At 43.6% G+C, this 18,789-nt stretch overlaps 1 protein-coding gene across 2 annotated transcripts in view; it reads left to right on the plus strand.

The window, feature by feature from the left end:
- The window catches only part of dlgap3 (discs, large (Drosophila) homolog-associated protein 3), a 125,826-nt gene extending 110,687 nt beyond the window's left edge, over positions 1-15,139 (plus strand). Inside the window, exons 4-14 of one of the 2 annotated variants that reach the window (XM_034891692.1) lie at positions 938-1,152; positions 3,969-4,071; positions 4,200-4,416; positions 5,857-5,868; positions 5,971-6,491; positions 6,916-7,010; positions 7,935-8,154; positions 9,417-9,711; positions 9,810-9,901; positions 10,141-10,287; positions 10,939-15,139. In XM_034891692.1, the coding sequence (XP_034747583.1) occupies positions 938-1,152; positions 3,969-4,071; positions 4,200-4,416; positions 5,857-5,868; positions 5,971-6,491; positions 6,916-7,010; positions 7,935-8,154; positions 9,417-9,711; positions 9,810-9,901; positions 10,141-10,287; positions 10,939-11,244 (2,223 nt within the window). In that variant the 3' untranslated portion in view covers positions 11,245-15,139. Of the gene's footprint in view, positions 1-937; positions 1,153-3,968; positions 4,072-4,199; positions 4,417-5,856; positions 5,869-5,952; positions 6,492-6,915; positions 7,011-7,934; positions 8,155-9,416; positions 9,712-9,809; positions 9,902-10,140; positions 10,288-10,938 lie in introns of both variants that reach the window. The other variant, XM_034891691.1, reaches the window with a different exon arrangement.
- The last annotated feature ends 3,650 nt before the right edge of the window (positions 15,140-18,789 follow it).

Here is an 18,789-nt window from a genome sequence, read left to right on the forward strand (position 1 = left end):
CAGGATCCTAGCAGCACTGTTCTGGACATATTGCAGTTTCTGCAGACTCTTGTTAGGGATCCCGATGAGAAGTGCGTTCTCTGCCTTAGAAGTGACTTACTCTAGATTACAAACACCAAAGCAAAACCTGAATAACCCAAGACCACATCCATTTGGTGTTGCTTCATTTTTTCTGAAACCAGGAAATTCCAGACTCTCATTCATCTGCCTTCATCCTTCTTCCTGCTCTCTTGCTGCATAAGTCTGTTATTTAGCTTCTCTGTTTCTCGTTTTGCCACCCTTCCTTTCTTTCTGGTCTGTCTGCCTACATTTAGTCTGTCTGTCCGCTCTGCTTGTCTCCTCGCCTTTATGTCCGTTGGTTTCTTTGGTCTCTGTCTGTCGGCTTACGCTGTTTCTGCTTCTCTGTGTCAGTGTTTCTCCAGCTGTCAGAGTTTCTCTCTTTCTGTAAGTCTCTTGTCTCTTTCTCAAACATCATTTCCTGTGTGCCTGTGTTTGTGTGTATGTGTGTATGTGCTTATCGTGTGCACGAGCATGCTTAAGTTATATGTGTGGATGTGTCGACTGGGTGCACGTGTGCCGTGACTGCTTGTCTGATTAATCACTCTCCTTCTGTCTAAGGTGTGAAATAGTTTTCACTGATTTTTCACCGCTTTGAAAAACAGATATTGGGAAGTCGCTGCCAACAGTGCGGTGACAACATCTTCAATATCTCAGAACTAATTCATTCATACTGTAATCAATTGCTTTTCCCTTAACAGTTGGTGTAGAAGACGAATGCCTACTTACCTTTAATCCATTCTAACAATGTTTAATCCATTTACAGATAATCTTACTAAAACAATTTGACCATGGATGTATTCTACATGGTTGTACACTTATACTCTGGATGTTGCTCTATGACTATGCAAACGATCGTGTGAATATGATTGTGTCTCAGGTTCCTTCAGAAGACTGGGGAGGTGGCTATGGCGGTGGGGGTGCAACAGACATCGGAGGGGAGATTCCATGCCGTCGCATGCGGAGCGGCAGCTACATCAAGGCCATGGGTGACGATGACAGCGCTGACTCAGACACCAGCCCCAAAGCCTCGCCTAAGTCCACCCTGATCGCCCAGAGGGAAGCCTTTAGACGATCTATCAGCATGGATCAAAGGTCAAATGTCACAAATGGGGTGTTTCTATAAACGTTGAAAGGCCCTCCAGCTGAGCATGATGTTCTGTACAAAATATTGTTAATACCTACTCCAGATTGCCACTTTCTGGCCTCTATCATGGTCAGGTAGTTAGATTTCTGCTCCATTTGAACGCTGACATTTTGCCTTGGAATGTCTTTGATGTTCTTTCGTTATGGTGTTAAGGCTCATGGGTTCAAACAAAGGGTCGGCGGTATGGACAAAAAAATTATCACAGTACATTACAAAACAAATCAAACACATGTTTACCACTTTAAGTAAATCTTTACATGGGTTTTATTAGAAAAGAAAACCTGAATTTTAACACAAAAACCCAGGAGTTTAAAAGCAATGGAGCCTACATATCCCGTACAGCAACTCAACAGCATTTTTAATCAATCCTCTTTGCTTTGTAAATCTGTCTTGCAAACACATTGGCCTAATTCCAAAGTGAGCCCTGAGGACTAAAGACTCACAGGCTTAATCGATCTCAGGTGCTAAGTGAGCAAGCGTGTGAGGCCACATGGGCTCGGATAGGTATAAATGGGACTGGGACAACACTTCAAGAGATCACGTTACCTTGGCGACGTGTAATGACAAAGATGTAGTAGACACTTGCAGGTTTGGGAATTTCCATTTTAAGTTTGTTGCTCTCTACACAACCAAGGCCCAGGAGACGGCTGGCTGATTTAAGAAAATTTAAATTCTTGTTTTAGACGGACAACAGGTCCGTTTTGTCTCCATGGTAAACGTTTGTGTTTGGTAAACACTTTAAACTGTGGGTAATTCCCTTTGGTGAAGTCTGCATTGATGCTGTCTCACGTAAAGGATAAAGGATACATTCATATTTTTTTTTAAAGTGCCTGGTAAGTGTGTACTCAAACAATCCACCCCCTCCCCTTTAAATTTGACATTGGGATAACCCTAAGTCCTTACAAAGTTTGCGAGAACGTGCACCAAAGTCTGTGAGTCTGTGAGTCTGGACTTTGGGGATTGGGCCCATTGAGTGTGTAATGCAAACCTTACGTCTGGCCCTGACACCCCTCACAGTTGTTTTCAGTCAATCTGGCTGATTAGCTCTCTTCCCAGGACGGTGAGTCCAATAGACTGAATGATTGACATCTTACTCAGCCTCTGTTTAGCTCTGTTGCACCTGATAGGGCAGGATAAACGGAAGCTTTATCATTCTTTTTCTAAGTTCTGGCCCACCTTCAACCTGAGCTGGGGCTAATAAGCCAGAATTCCTGAAATCACCATCACAGTCATCATATACTGAACAAAACTACAAACTGTTGCTCCTATTATCATGAGCTGAACTCAAAGATCCAAGACTTCTTTTACATAAAAGGCTTATTTCTCTCAAATATTGTTCACAAATCTGTGTTAGTGAGCACTTCTCCTTGACTGAGATAATCCATCCATCTCACAGGTGTGGCATGTCAAGATGCAGATTAGACAGCAAGATTATTGCACAGGTGTGCCTTAGGCTGGCCACAATAAAAGGGACACTCTAAAAAGTGCAGTTTTGGAAAGGAAAAAAAAAAAGTTGCTGGAGATTGGCAGGACCTGGAACACGCTGTCCAACACGCTGATCCAGAGCATACCAAACATGCTCACTGGGTGACACGACCGGTGGGTATAGTGGCATGGTATGTAAGAACTGGGATGGTTTTAGCTTCCAGGAATGGTGTACAGATCCTTGCAACATGAGACTGTGCATTATCATGCTGCAACAGGAGGTGATGGTCGTGGATGTAGGGCAACAATGGGCCTCAGGATCCCTTCACGGTATCACTGTGCATTCAGAATACTATCAATGAAATGAACCTGAAAGTGTTCGTCCATAACATTCTCCTGCTCATATCGTAACTCCATCGCCACCATGGGCCACTAGATCCACATTGTTACATCAGCAAACCCCTCACCCACACAACAACATACACGCTGTCTGCCATCTGCCCTGGAATGTTAAAACAGGGATTAAGAACACATCTACCTCTCCAAAGTGCCAGATGCCATCACTTATGAGCATGTGTCCACTTAAGTCGCTTACAACAACCAACTGCCGACAGGTCGAGACCCCGATGATGACGACAAGCATGCAGAAGATCATCCCTTAAATGGTTCTGACAGTTTGTGCAGAAATTCTTTGGTTATGCAAACCAATTATTGCAACAGCTGTTTGGGTGGTTGATCTCAGACGATCTGGGAGGTGAAGATGCTGGATGTGGAGGTCCTGGGCTGGTGTGGTTACATGTGGTCTGCTTTGTGAGGCCGGTTGGATGTACTGCCAAATTCTTGCGCGCAATTGCACGCTCGCTGAAAACTTGCAATATCTCTTGCACTGTACTATGTGTTAAAACTCTACATTATAGATTGGCTTTTTATTGTGGCGAGCCAACTGCACACCTGTGCAATAATCATGCTGTCTAATCAGCATTTTGATGTGACACATTTTGAAATGGCTGGATTTTCTCGGCAAAGGAGAAGTTTTTTTCTTGGGATCTTTTCTGTCTTGTTTTGTTTTTGTCTCTGTAATTTGTCTCAATGTCTTTGTAATTCATTGATTGTTGGCCCCGTGATTTCTCGAGTATATTGAATGAATGAATTAATATGAAAATGCAGCATTACAGTACTCAAAATGACTCCAGCTGGCATAGTCATAGAGCATGACTCAGTGAAATGTTAAATAAATATGAGGATTGTACAGCCCAAATATATCAATCTGTCGTATTACACTGTGGTTGTTAGTCATTATTAATCACTACTGACTATATTTATTATTTATTTAATTTAGGTACTCGTGTAAGCAGTGTACAGACTCCTACCCCAACAGCCGAACTACACCCAAAACCCAATCTCGCTCTCGTAGTTACACCCGCTCTCTGACCAGCTCACAGGTAACACACAATGTGGTTTATGTGTGTGAAAATATGTGTTTGTAAAGGTTTTTGGGGGGGGGGGGATTTCAGTTGAAGTTGACTATTAGCCATATTATGTCTCCCTCATGTTCCCTCTCGTCCTTCAGCTGGGAGACTCCTTAAACCGTCAGTTTGAGGCGGTGTGTGAGACCATGTTCGGCGAAGTGGAGTCTCAAGCCGTTGAGGCTTTGGACCTTCCAGGTGTTTTCCGCACTCGCAGCCACAGCTACGTCCGCGCCATCCAGGCCGGCTGTTCCCAGGACGACGACTGCCTCTCTGTCTTCTCCATGTCGGGCCCCCAGGGAAGCATCAAGGCCGGGGCCGGTGAGTGTGTGCATGTGTGTGGTGTGGCGTACCAATAAATACAAGTCTGTGGCGCCTTCATGTGTGTTGGAAGAATGTGTGGTTGTTTTACATGTGGTGGCAACCTGGGGGGGGGACACAGTAGGACAGTCGGTGTGAGAAAGCATTTTATGACAGCTTGCGTCTGCTTCCTTCACACATCGCACAGCTGCGTGCAATATGTGAATCCATTTTTAATGATTAGCCTTTTTTCTTCCATATTCTTTCAGACTCTGTGATCTCACTTTTCCACCCAATCATTCTGCAGCACTTTGCTTGTGTCTGTGCATATATGCGGGCATAAGCATAGACCTGTGTTTATGTTATTGTGCATGCTCTTTTATCTGTCTATTCTGTGTCTCATCTATCTTGTCACCCTCCCCAGTTTGATCGCAGGTTTCTCTGGCTCATTTTAATGATAGCTTAGCGTCTCCAGCTGCTGCTTTCTCTTTGTCTATCTGTCTTCCATTTGTCTCTTCCTGGTGTAGTCTCACTCTTTTGCCTTCCCACTCTGCATCACTCTTTTTTTTAAATGGGTTTTCTGTGCATTTTGTGTTGATCTCTGATTGGTTTTGTTTGATTTTTGCAATCATGCTCTTGATCCAGCCTAATTGTGTGTGTGTGTGTGTGTGTGTGTGTGTGTGTGTGTGTGTGTGTGTGTGTGTGTGTGTGTGTGTGTGTGTGTGTGTGTGTGTGTGTGTGTGTGTGTGTGTGTGTGTGTGTGTGTGTGTGTGTGTGTGTGTGTGTGACCTTGTTGGACACAACTGTCTAAGCTTAACCAGCCTTTTCTCCCCCTAAGAGATTATCAAAGCCTCTGTGAAGTGTAAAATACATCAACTACTAAACACACGTGTGCAGTACACAGACACAGACCCCCACATACAACCATGCTCCCATACTGGAGCTTAGACCTTCATGCTCAGGATCTTTGTAAACTGTGACAAGCTGGTTGGTGTTGAAGATGCTTAGAAAGAAATGCATGAAAGTGTGATCTTTTATTCACTGAAAATGAAATGTGCGCATGCGTGCATATACGTGCGTTTGTACGAAGCTGTGAGGGAGGAGAAAGAGACAGAATCTGCCTCTCTCATTTAAATACCTCTCTCAGGAAATGGCTTTATCTTCCTAAGAAACAGAGTTAGCAAGTTGGCTCAAGGGAAGAGGTTTTCTTTTGCGACATCTGACAAGTCTGTCTTCTTCCACCACATCGCTCCCTACCTTTAGCTAAAGATTAATAATAACTTATTTTTGGGTGAAAAGTAATAGCTTTTAGCATTTATGACTCTCTATGTCACATCTTGAATTGGCATTATTATTTGATGATTTTTGTTGTTTTCTCCCTTCATTGGTTAACCCCCATTTGATGTCAAAATATCTCCCTCTTTTCACTTTTTCTTCATACCTTTCACCTTCTCCTTCCAGTCTGTCCCTTTTGTAAGTATCCCCCTCCCCTGCGGCCATTTTCTAACAGCCCACTATTCCTCTGTCTTCCTTTCCCCCGCTCTTCTGACACTTCAGTCTTTCCTTATCGTAAAGGTGCTCCTCCCCCACTTCCACCTCGTATGTCCAAGTCTTCGCTCTCGGTGCGAGCCCAGAGCAGCACCGAGTCCACCCAGGACGCCTACTTCCAGAGCAGCGGGCAGTTGAGCTCAAGCGCAGGCCCCGGACGGTCCAAGCAGCACAGCAACTCCGTGGACCTGGGCAGCTCTGACGGTCCCTCGGGTCGCTCCTCCAGAGGGGGCTACTACACCACCACGGGCCCTGGACGTTCCCAGCAGCACAGTAACTCGGCAGAGAGCCTTGACGGGGTCAGGGGTTCGCGGGAGCTGGTGCCCTACGGAGTGGGTCCGGGATTTGGAGTGAGGCCAAAACACAGCAGCTCAGCTGACAGTCTGCTGGAAGGGCCACCAAGGCCGGCCAGGGAGAGGGACGGCAGGGTTGGGGGCAGCCTGGGGAAGTCAGTCTCTCTGCCTCAGAACAGCATGGTGCTGTGTAAAGCTGGGGGGCAGGACGAGGGCCGCGGTGGGAGAAAGTGGAGGCCATCCATAGCAGTCCAGGTGAGAAAGGACTACATTGGGCTGCAACCAACTAGTACAACCATGTAATCTTTTCATCTACAAATGTCAGAAAGCAGATAGAAATGTCCAGCAGAACAGTCTTAAAACAGCTTGATTTTTGTTACCAAAGTACTCAATTTGATTAACTGACTAACGATTTCAGCACTAATCAAACTACAATCCCAGTTACACGTGGTACACGCTGAAGAAACAGTTTGACATTTGGGGAATCAAGAGTTTTCTTGAATCAAGAGTTAGATGAGAAGATCCACACCACTCTCTGCGATGAGTGGTGTCGATCTTAAGCCCCAATAACAAATGATGGAAGAATCCACGTCTATTCCTTCCCTTCAAGTTGTGTATGGTGTGTTCAGGGTCAGCAAAAATCTCTGACTGTGGTGCTCTGTGGCTTCTTCTGTTCCAGGTGGACAGCTCAGAAACTCTGTCAGATTCAGACGCAGAGGGCAAAGCTCTTACAGAGGTCCACTCTGTAGGAGTCCAAGTGGAAGATGACAAAAGGTAATGGAAACACAACTAGAAATCAAAGCCTGGAACAAGTATTCATCTTTGAAACCTCTCACCAACTTGAAGTGTGTTTATTTTGCTTGACATTTAACGTGCCCTAATTATAGACACAATCTTGCAAACTGCGCGTTTGGTAATTTGCTTACTTTTCTTTGCCCCAAAATATGTGGCTTCATCAAGAGCTTTCCGTCTTTGCACAGTAATTTATGTGAATAATCGTAATATTTAATTTGAAAAAGCCTTCTATCTCCGGGACATCCAACAGTGAAGCCACCTATGGTTGATTTCTAGGCTGGATCCTATTATTTCATTTAACATTTCATCAGACATCACAGCTTGAACTCAGTAACACTTTGTTCCAAGAATGTCTTGTTTTTCAACTGTAACCATGACTACTGGAAATCATACACTCGACATGACTTTCACACATGATGCAGTCCTCATCCTAATTTTATCCAGCAGCGTGCATGCGAGCACTCGCGACATTGCATACTTACGAACCCCCAAATAGTGTGTGATCATGTTAACAATGTCCCCAACCTCCTGCGACCATCAAGGGGGACAGTGTAACGTCACGGGGGGGGACAGAAGTGCGAGAATGGAAGATCTGAGTCACATCTCATGAGACATCAAAGCAGGATGAGGGGAGGTGGGGTCTAAACTTTTAATAGCGTAAACACTGATCACTGAGTCCACTGACATGACATTTCCTCACACGGGTGCGTCATATGCCAGAGGATTTAGCGGGGCTTATCACAACCGAGTGAGTAGTAGTGACTGCAGTGACAGCATGGCTATCTTGCTCAAATAGGAATGTGCAATCATTAGAAGAAAAAAACTGACTTGAGTAATGCTTCTGCATGCGATACTCTGTGTGACTGGGTGGCCGTGGGCCTGCTGTGACTCCCTGTGTTGCAGGCGGGCCCGTTTCAAGCGCTCCAACAGCGTGACCGCAAGCGTGCAGGCCGACCTGGACCCCGAGGGCTTCCCCGGGCTCAGCATCGCCGTGCCAACGCAGGACAAGAGTCTCCAGTTCGGCTGTTCCTTCCAAAGGCACTCGTCAGAGCCGGAGTCAGCTAGCCAGTTCGCAGATTGCCACCGCACCGTCCACACACAGGGACAATGGGCCTACAGAGAGGTAAGTCTGTAAGCTGTGATAGGCTGTACTGTATCTTATTATTCATAAATCAGTGGTTCCTTGTTGATGTACTATAGGTATTAGAAGAAGAGCAGCAGATACCTTATGGTGAGATGAATTGCCTCTAGACGTAGACAAGAGGTTTGAGGATGAGTTGTGCCATTTCAGGATGCTCTCATGAACCATTCGTACCTATAGCTCTGAAAAGTAATGCACTGGAACTAGTATGTATTCCACATATTTGGTACTGTTTTCCTCCAGGAAACACGTGTTTGAGTCCAAGGGAGACCTTCTATAGGGGCCGGTGTTTGAAACCAAACCACAATCTTTTTCTAATTTAACTCATCTTGGTTCCCAAGCTTAACCCTTGTGTTGTCTTCCCGTCAAAACTGAAAATCACCACTTTTGTTGACGCTGTTATTGATGTTTTTAACTTTTTCACTGTGACTTTTTTTGACGTTTTCAAAACTATGGAACACCAACTTATTAACTTTAGTTTTACAGTTATTTTTTAAATGCATGGATAATAAACCTAATTTATGGGAAAATATATTCAATGTTTGAGTTAGAATAGCAGAAATTAATATAAATAAAATTAAAGGGATGGATGTTGATGCATAATCACAGACTGGATTATATCAACTTTTACTCAATACTATTTCAAAACCAATTCAATTTTTTTCTCCAAATGCTATAAAATTGAATGAGACACCCCAAAATGAATGAAAGTAGAGATTTGTAATTGCCAAAGAGCGTTGTGTGGAATCAATCAGGTTACTATGGATAATTAAAAAGAACTTTGATATAGTAAAATGGGTCAATTTGGCCCGAGGACAGCATGAGGGTTAACTGTCGGCGTCACATGACAGTCACCTTTTGTCAGCTAAACTTAACTGCAACGTCCATTAAAACGACCAGGACCACCCCAATGCACTCTACCCAGCTCACAGTAACCTTTTGTCAGCTAAACTTAACTGCAACGTCCATTAAAACGACAGGACCACCCCAATGCACTCTACCCAGCTCACAGTAACCTTTTGTCAGCTAAAGTCAACTGTAAAGACCGCTAAACTTAACTGTAGTGTGAGCAATCGTCAAGGGAACGGTCGACACTCACCGCAATTTCCTAGGATATCATACAAATTGTTGTGCATATGTTTTTTTGTACGATATCATACGTACCCGTTCATGAGAATGCATTGACCAATTAATAATGGTCCAAATACCATGGGTCCAACAGTTGTTTCCTTATGTTAAACCAGGACTTTCTCCAGAGTGGCTATACCACTGAGGCCTGCCCGGCAGACCCACGGCCCCACCAGCACCCACACCTGCCTCCACGCTCCCACTCCCCTCTGCCCATCACCTCTGAGAGAGCTTGGGCGGGGACGCCGTCCCTGGAGGGCCCACGTAGCCTGCCCGACTCGGGCCGAGCCTCGCCCTGCATGAGAGATGGAGAGTTCTTCTTACGCCTCCTGCAGACAGAGGTGGAGAGGATGGAGGGCTGGTGCCAGAACATGGAGAGAGAGGCAGAGGAGAACGAACTGCCGGAGGAGAGTGAGTTTGAGAGAAGGATGGAAAGGGATCAGAGAAAAGGATAAACGATGAATGACCTTGCATTTCTCAAACCTACTTGTGTGCTCTTTCCTCTCCAGTTCTCGAGCTGATACGAAACGCAGTTGGCAGTGCCCAGATGCTCATGTCTCAGAAAGTCCAGCAGTTCTTCCGCCTCTGCCAACAAAGTGTGGTGAGTGTGTGTGCGTGTGATGTCGTGCAAAAAGCATGACAACACACATTACATAGGGTGCATGGTTTTGCTGACATTCACTGTTGCTAAAGGCAAAATTATCCTGACCGCAAAAACACTGCTGCAAAAAAAGGTCATGTGTAAGTTTGATGTCGGTCTCTCTTTCACAAGTCCTTATATATCGCTTTGTCACCCATCATACGTTATGTCCTGTCTCCCTGCCTTTCCCCCCCCCCCAGGACCCATCAGCATACCCCCAGCCCACCTCTCAGGACCTGGCAGGCTTCTGGGACCTGCTCCAGCTCAACATAGAGGATGTCAGGGTGAAGTTTCAGGACCTCCAGAGGCTCAAGGACTCTGGTTGGAGGCTCCCACCTGAAAAGAAGGTGAGAGGCCCAGGGGTCCAAACAGCCATGGTTTCCCTACAGAACTCCCCCAGATCTAAGATGGCAATGTGCAGAAGAGTAGCGCAGATGGCCGTGCCCTCCACGCCTTTCCAGGCTGTGAAAATACAGAACACCAAGAGGAACTGAGCTGAGTGGCCCACGACATGGTGGAGTCTTAAAAATGCATATCAGCTTTTTTTAGTATTTATTACAGCTGGTCAGACAGAAGAAAGTACTTGTCTGTTACATTATGGTCTATAAAGGTTAGGCTACTCACTGATCAACTACATTATACTTGATAAACTAACAATTTTTTTCTCTTTTCTTCTTTTTCTTTTTACATCATCTTTTGTTAACCTTTTTTCTTCTTCCATTTCATTTCCTTTAATTCACCTGATGCATGCGGTTGATGCTTTTTTCTTACCTTTTTGTCATATCTTGGTCCGTGATTGTTACTTACTTGAATTTTACCCTTTTGTTGGTGATTCTTCTCTTTGTTTTGTCATTCTGTTTGTTCCTTCCAACATCTCCTTTTTTTGCATGGGATCCCTTTTGTACAACCATGCAAAACCATTTTTTCCCCCACCCGACACGATAAATCCACTGTCCGTTTTCATCTTATATAAATGCGTATCACCATTGCCGGGCTAGGAGGATAAGAAGCTTCCTCCTCCCTTACCAAAGAAGCCAGCAGGAGGGGTGAGTGGCAGCCTCAGGGCCGATAGTGTCGGGGATGGGGGCGCTGGAGGTGGGTCGGGGGGCCTGGTGGTGCCTCGCATTGGTGGACATACCCTACCCATCAGGGAGAAGTCCCTGGACCTCGGGGACCGTCAGAGGACAGAAACGAGGAGGAGGCTGCTGCAGACCAAGCGTACCGCCTCCTTCAGGCAGAACTCAGCTACAGAGAGCGCAGACAGCATCGAGATCTACATCCCAGAAGCCCAGACTCGCCTCTGAACACAAGCCTGAGGTGTGTCCCACCCACCTCCTCACTCAACCTCAGCCCTGCGAAGCTGACCTGCACACACCATTCTCAGTGTTTCTCTGAGCCCAGTTTTAGATCTTCTGTAGGTCATCGCTGTTTCTCCACTACCCTCCCTCCAGCGTCTCCATCACTTCACTTACAGCAAATTCACTTTTTCTTGACAGCAACGACAGCCATTTTAGTGTCTTGAAATATGGACATCTTACTGACACAGAGGCCTAGATCTGAAATGGTAGCTAGCAGATATGAGTTATAGACTTTTTTTTAAGTACTCAGAATTTCTTTTTGGCTGACAAACAAGAGAACAGTCCACTTTTCTAACAGTAGTCAGCTGAGGTTCACGCAGTAGTAGCATGCCTGTGCGTGTTTACCCAGCACTTCTTCATCACTGAAAATAAAGGGCTTAACGGGCATAAAACCTCTGTAGATACAAGGAGATGACAGCATATCACTATGGTTCCCCTGTTGCCATCTCCTGAATGCCATTTGCAACAGAATCAACTACGATACAGCCGCACTCTTCACTGATGCTACCCATACAATGAATAAACATTGATTTATTTCTCACCATCAGTTTAAATGCCCTTAATGTCAGATGGTTGGCAATCCCCAAAGAACATTCTCCAAGCATAGTCAGTCAGCTCAAAGCTGGCACTTTCACTTTTCACCCAGGTGCCATCTGTCCACCCAGGCACCCAGTCAAAGAACATGAGAACCTTTTTTTTCGGTCTCTTTCCCTTATTCCTCACGTCCCGAGTATCCATCGACTACTCTCAGCATCCAACAGTGAGGCTGTCTGAATGTGCTAGTGCTATTTGTGCATAGCACATGCACACTCGTGTTTGCACAAAACAGAGCCGTTTTGCTTTTTATGTAGTCTCACTGAAGTGTTAAGAGTTGGAGTTGCTGTGAATTTTTAAGGAAAATATATATTTTGGTGGCATTTTCAGGACTTTACTGAAAAGGCCCCCATTTCACTGTGAGACTTTACCACCACCAAGTGGTCAAATTAGGACCCAAACCAACAACAGTGGTCTGTGGAGAGTTCTTTCCACCTCAGTCAGGAATCAACAGACACCCTGATGAAACAGCCACGAAAGGAGATCAGTTTCTTTATTCCAGTTATTTCCCTTCTCTTCTCTAGCTATATTTAGAGTGGACTATCCCAATGATTTGTTTGCATACGTGCGAAGTAGTGAAAAGGGGGGAGAACTGCCAAAGTCTTCAGCCAAATCCACTCGCCTAACTTGAAGTAGAATCCTCTTAGTTTCACGCAGCGCTGATGAAAGGAGGCCACGATTTCTCTGAATCGAAATGAAACGAAAGGTTAACGTAGCTCCCTCAACAGCCCATCCAAAGAGTCACCGAAGAGAGGAAACCAGCTGTTATGAAATGATGGAAAAGCAGCAACATGATAGTGTTTGCTTGTTACGCTTAGATTAGGTAAGGAATTATGCTGTATGTGTTGGGTTCCCTTCCTCTTTATTTATTTCTTGAAATCATACTATCTGGTGTTTCCACGGAACAAAGTAGCATGATTTTAAAAGCTTCGAAGGGGTCTTGATTATTTATTTATTTATTTATTTATTCATGTTCGAACAGATGTTTCTAATTCAAGTTTGTATGGACGGTGCCCATAAGCTTGTACGTGTGTGTGAATGTGGAGGGCTGTGTGAGATGAAGCCCGTTGAAAAGTCCAAATCAGCAATTTTAAAGACATAATAACACAAAATATGAGAATCTCCAAGCATGACCCGATTTTTCTTTTCTAACCTTTGGATGGAATGTGTTGGCAAAATGTGATATTTTGATGGGAGATGTATATTTTATAATGTAATCTACATTTCTAGATTAGTAGAGACTATTAAGTACAGTATATGTACGAAAACAGCATATATCAAATGTGAACTACTACAGTATTATTATGATAGATTATAGCATTGTGTGAAACTACAGCTGTGTGGCATATCCAGACTCAGTACATGTGAAAAAGAGTTTCAAATGATTATAATCTTCAGTTCTTTGTGAGTGCTGGGTCAGGTTCACAGGGTATAACTGGCAAGGGTGTTAATTGCCAAGTAAGATCCTCCTTTGGCCTACTGTGTATCTGTCTGTGGTTCTAACTACATATACTGCTGTATCCCCTCCCTGTATTCCCCCTTTAGAACCAACTACATGTGCCTAACCAGCTATATGTGGAGGTTTCCTTCTAACACAGTTTACAGTACATATATATATTATATAGAGAGAGAGAAAGATATGTAAATAGAAAAGTATAAATATCTGCAAAGAATATTGTTAAAGCAAATGTTTTTATTGTGATAACAAGCCACCCTTTGTCTCCCTCACTTTCACTTGCAATACACACATAAGACTGGCAGATTTTGTTGATGTTAATACTGCATGTTTTATGTCAACCTCCTTTGGGGGAAAAAAAAAAGAAGAAAAAAAGCAGAATCTCATTTTTGACTGATAAAAGCAAAGCAAATTTTGTAGCTTATAAACCTTTTTTGTGATTGAAAACAAATGACAGGATTTTACAATGCCTCTATTTCAACGAGTCATGCCTTTGAACAAAGATGACATCCTTGGAGGACAATGACACTGGCAACCTTGAAACAGCAATCGATAATTTGATTTGAATCTTAACAGATCAATTTTAACAACCTCCATGTAAAACAAGCTGCCCTGGCGATGAAAGGAAAGGGCTGAGAATTTAGACTTTATATTTAATTCATTTGCAGCAGTGTGGCTTGCAGAGCAGCCTTTTTACCCCCTCACCCTTCTCCTTGGGTCCCCTCAGTTTCTACAACATCTCAGTTTGACACAGCCCTCATCAAACAAAGCACAAATACTTGCTTTTATACTGTTACTCCACTGTGAAGGCCTCTTGACTCCACCCTCACAATCCTCAAACCTACACGCAGAGGGATGGCAAGGTCTTTCCATTACAAGTCAGCCTTGAAGGACACAAGAAATCAAAGAGGCTTTGTTGGATATTCATCCACCGTAGCAACTATCACTACTTCAATTGTTGCTGACTTTCTCCATTGGATCAAAAGTTGAGATGTTAGCCAGCCACCTTGCCTTGAAACAGGTCCATTGCATCCACATGTTCTCTGGTTTAATGTCCATACTTTTTGTTCAGTATTTCATCCATCTGTCCTATGTATCTTGACAGTATAAATACAAGAGCCTCAGCTAGAAATAGCACCTGGGTGTATACTTGTGCAAACATGATCTGAGCACTCACCAACACACCAGAAAGACTACTACATGAACCCTTTTCACCTCTTTCTAGAAGGGCAAAAACACCACGCTAAAAGCCAGACGGACAAGTCAACTCAGAGTACCTCAGTTTCTAACAGCTGTGTCTCCAACCTCGACCCAGGCCTCTGTTCTCAGGGGATTCTCTAACACCACATAACGGACGGACCCTGAGAATACAGGACCAGATCAGTCCCGCAGGAATATTGTCCATATTCTTTGAATGAAAGGGGAAATCATTTGAGCTGTCTCTTCTAGCCATTTTCTGAGATTGGAGAGCAGAATCACAGGAAGTGAAAGCGGTGGTGGTCGAGGCAAGAGCTCGATTGTGGCCAATGCGTGAGGGCTGTATGCTGTGCATCTGCAAAATAAAATGTGGAGCAGGAGGGAAGCTGTAGCAGCAGATTTGAGTTTTAGTTATGCAGGAATTTCTGACAGGCAGAGCTGCTCTGGAGGAGAAAGCGAAGTCACTGGTTGAGTTCAACTTCAGTGGGAGAAGTCAACTACCTACTTTTGTTTTGTCTGGCTAAGTAACCAGAGCTATTAGCTGGCACTTACTGTTCGATAACCCCCTGCAAGAATTAAAACAGATCCGCTGTCTAAAATGGCTAAAATTACCATGTCTTGTTCTGTTGGCGCGTTTTTCCAATGAGCAGCCTCGATACATGTGTTTCAGCAGCTGGGAATAGCAACCATAGGGAAATGTTGCGTTAGCAGCATTGCTTTGCCAGACCAATCATGCGCTACGGAGCGGAGAAGGCTCTGGCTAGTCCACACAGCATTCTGGGATGGGAGAAAAACCTGCTCTGGATTATTGGCATTTCTTTCAACCAATCACAATTTTCTCTGGCGCCGCTAAGCTCCGCACGGAGCCGCTGTAAAACAGTCTCGCGAGAAACTCCGATTGGACAGATAGGTTAGCTAGCTGTCTGGATTTACCCTGCAGAGATATGAGGAGCAGACAACGACCGTTCTCATAAATCCACCGGAGTTTAGCATTCCAACACAAAGAAAGCGAAAGGAAACGGGCATACGTGCATCCGGCGGAATTTCCTGCGGCAGCGGAGCGAATCCGGAAGTAGAACATTAATGACATAGACTAGGTTCGCAATAGCAGCAACTTAACATACCTCTGATACAGCGTGAGGAAACGATGCAGTGAATACGGTACATGCGTCTTCACCCGTCCACCTCTCGTGTATAGGTAGGAAACATCAATCCACTGCAGGAATGACGTCCTACACCACTAACACTGGCAACTACTCCACAGAAAACATAGTATACGATGTAAATCCATTCTACACTCGCTGCTGAACAACAGCCAGCCACAGTCAGTGTCACGGACGGGATCAGGTTTCATAAAAAAATCTTATGAAATATATCTTTAATATTTATTTATACTAAGACCAAACTTCCTCAAAACGATATTTTTTGGCTCTCCTCTCATAGGCGTTACTTCCATCTGTCTCCAGAGCAGCTTGAACCCCTGCAGATACTTAACTGAAACTCCAATGTGCCTTTAGCACTGAGGTGTAATTTTGTGTGTGTGTGTGTGTGTGTGTGTGTGTGTGTGTGTGTGTGTGTGTTTACACTGTAATGTTGCTTTACAGTATACACACACACACACACACACACAGGTAACCATGTGGGTCGGAGACAAGTGAGCAATTACTGTGTAATTAACAAAACAAATAACACCCTGCCACTCTCACGTTTATAAAAACGTTAATACCTGTTGCCAATGGACATTGCTATTCTCGATATTACATATATTGTTATTACAATAATATTATTAGTATGATTATTGCCATCAGTCTCATTATTATAAACGGTGTTGTCGATTTTAGCTATGGGTAGACATTGTTCTGTATTCAAAGGCGAGTCGTGTGTACAATAACAATACAAAAAAAAGGTGAAATCTACGAAGACAAGTCTTAAATCGCTGCTACTAAAGAGATGGAGTAGAAGTAAAGCAAACTGACAATTTAACTGGGGAGACATTTTTCCCTCGGATCAAGGACGGACACTCCAATGAGGAGAGACCATCACAAGAGGAAGTGGGGAACAGATGGACTGAATGGAAGATTGAAACATTGGACCTTATTTCTCCATATTCCACTGTCGACTCTATGTTCTGCAAGAGGAAAACAACATGGACGTTAAACTGATAGTCTCTCCACTCTCTGTATTCTACTCTATAATGTAGCAAAAACTAAATAGCCCATTGGTGTCTACTCTCTCCACTTCTCTTCTTCTTTCATGTCTTTCTCACTGAACACTATGAGTTTTGATCAAACGGGTTTGACACAACAAGCTGTTCTGTCTTTAAGCTCAGCTTTACCTTGAGTTCTCTTGTTTTATACACGTTGGATTCAGTGCCAAGACAGCATATTGTACATACAAACATGAAACGCTTTTGTTTTTTCGTTTTCTCCAATAAAAACAATTGACCGGAGAATATAGCAATAGCGATGCCGTAAGACATGAACTTTATTTCACAAGGCCACCGGGGGACACACGTGTGTGACACGTGCATGAGAACAGCACAGTGACGGGGTCCCATTATGTGCTGGACGGCAGTGAGGGGGGGGGATGCACAGTGAAGCGTAAATCATGATTCGATTTGTTGTGTTTTTCTCATTTTGTACATACAAATTTATTTATTGATCTTGTATGTTTTATGGGTCTACATGTGTCAAACGGAGCACGTCTGATTGCGCTGCAGTCCAGAGAGAAGGCACACTGTGACGTGGTTTACCCCAACACAGAATGTAACACTGTCAACGTTGTCAAAACATTTTCTAATAGCTAATATTATTACTATTAATATGATTATTATAAAGCTATTTTAGCGAGTTAAACGAGGGGTGCTGTCTCCTTTGTTGTTTTTTTGGTGTTGATTTCTGACTCTATTGAGTGTTTAAGGAATGGATTCTTAATTCAGTCTAGTTTGTCTTATACGCCTTAAAAACTTGGTGTCAAATATCAAGTATTTCTCTGTTTTGTGGAATATCCATGACTAACTAAGCAACAATCCAAGATGCTGTTATTGGTTATAAAGAGTTTAACTACTGAAAACAGTTGATAGTGGCCTGGCAATATAAGTAAACAAGCCAACAACTGTCATCAGGTTTTGATTCAAATGTCGCTAATCTCTGATTGGTCCCCGTAGTACTGGACATGTGACATCACCTTTTCCTGACCGAGCCCCATCCACTTCAGGCCATAGACTGTGTACAGTCCATGCTTCAAACCAGTAAGTAAAAGAAGGGCTCTAAATCAAAAGCTTACCATTTTGGGAAATTATATTATGGGTCTGACTATTTCCTGGTTCTAAGCAGTTGCCAGGCAACCAGTGGAGAATCCATGGAGATACAATGCCTAGCCCAGAAACACAAAATCAAAGTGTCGTTTTTACACTTCAGGTTTTGTAAAAAATGATGCATCATTTGTAAAAATGTGAGCTGTATTTTGGATAGAGCCAGGCTAGCCATGTGTTCATGCTAAGCTAAGTGTCTAGCTTTACATTTAAAGGTAATGAGACATGAGAGCGGTGTCAATCTCCTCATCCAGATGTTGAATTTTTTTACTTTAATGGAAATATTTGTTATGCAAGATGCTATTGCTAATGGTAACAAGCTAATTCAAAAAAATACATATTAGGGACTTTACAACTGTGCTTGAAGAGTAAAACATATTTCATTTTTTTAAATTCCAAGGTTCTTTCCTAAGCTAGTTTCATTAACTCAGTCTATTATTAATAATTTGACACTGTACGCAAGACTAAAGTAGTAGTAGTACATTTTTTGCAGTGCAGACCCACATGAGCAGCATCCATTTAAAATGCAAAGTAGAGGTCAAAGAAGCATTTTCGCAAAAAGAATTTCCATTTTCTTCTTGTCTCCTCTTTCTCTCTCTCTATGCCTGTTGGAATTTGCAATGCAAATGCAAAGCAGAGCCCACACACATCTATTAAGGTAGGTTAAAAGAGAGAGAGAACAATTTAGCACTGGCATTCTGAGACAAATGCACAGTCCCTGTGGGTATACTCACCAGTCCCGGCTACACTCAGACTGACACAGTCACGGGGTATTTTTGTCCATTCCACACGATAGTTGTTTTGAAGAACAGCACAGATATACACTCAGCGGCCACTTTATTAGGTACCCCACGCTAGTAACGGGTTAGACCCCCTTTTGCCTTCAGAACTGCCTCAATTCTTCGTGGCATAGATTCAACAAGGTGCTGGA

This window comes from Etheostoma cragini, chromosome 14 (assembly GCF_013103735.1).
Source record: "Etheostoma cragini isolate CJK2018 chromosome 14, CSU_Ecrag_1.0, whole genome shotgun sequence".
Lineage (NCBI taxonomy): Eukaryota > Metazoa > Chordata > Actinopteri > Perciformes > Percidae > Etheostoma > Etheostoma cragini.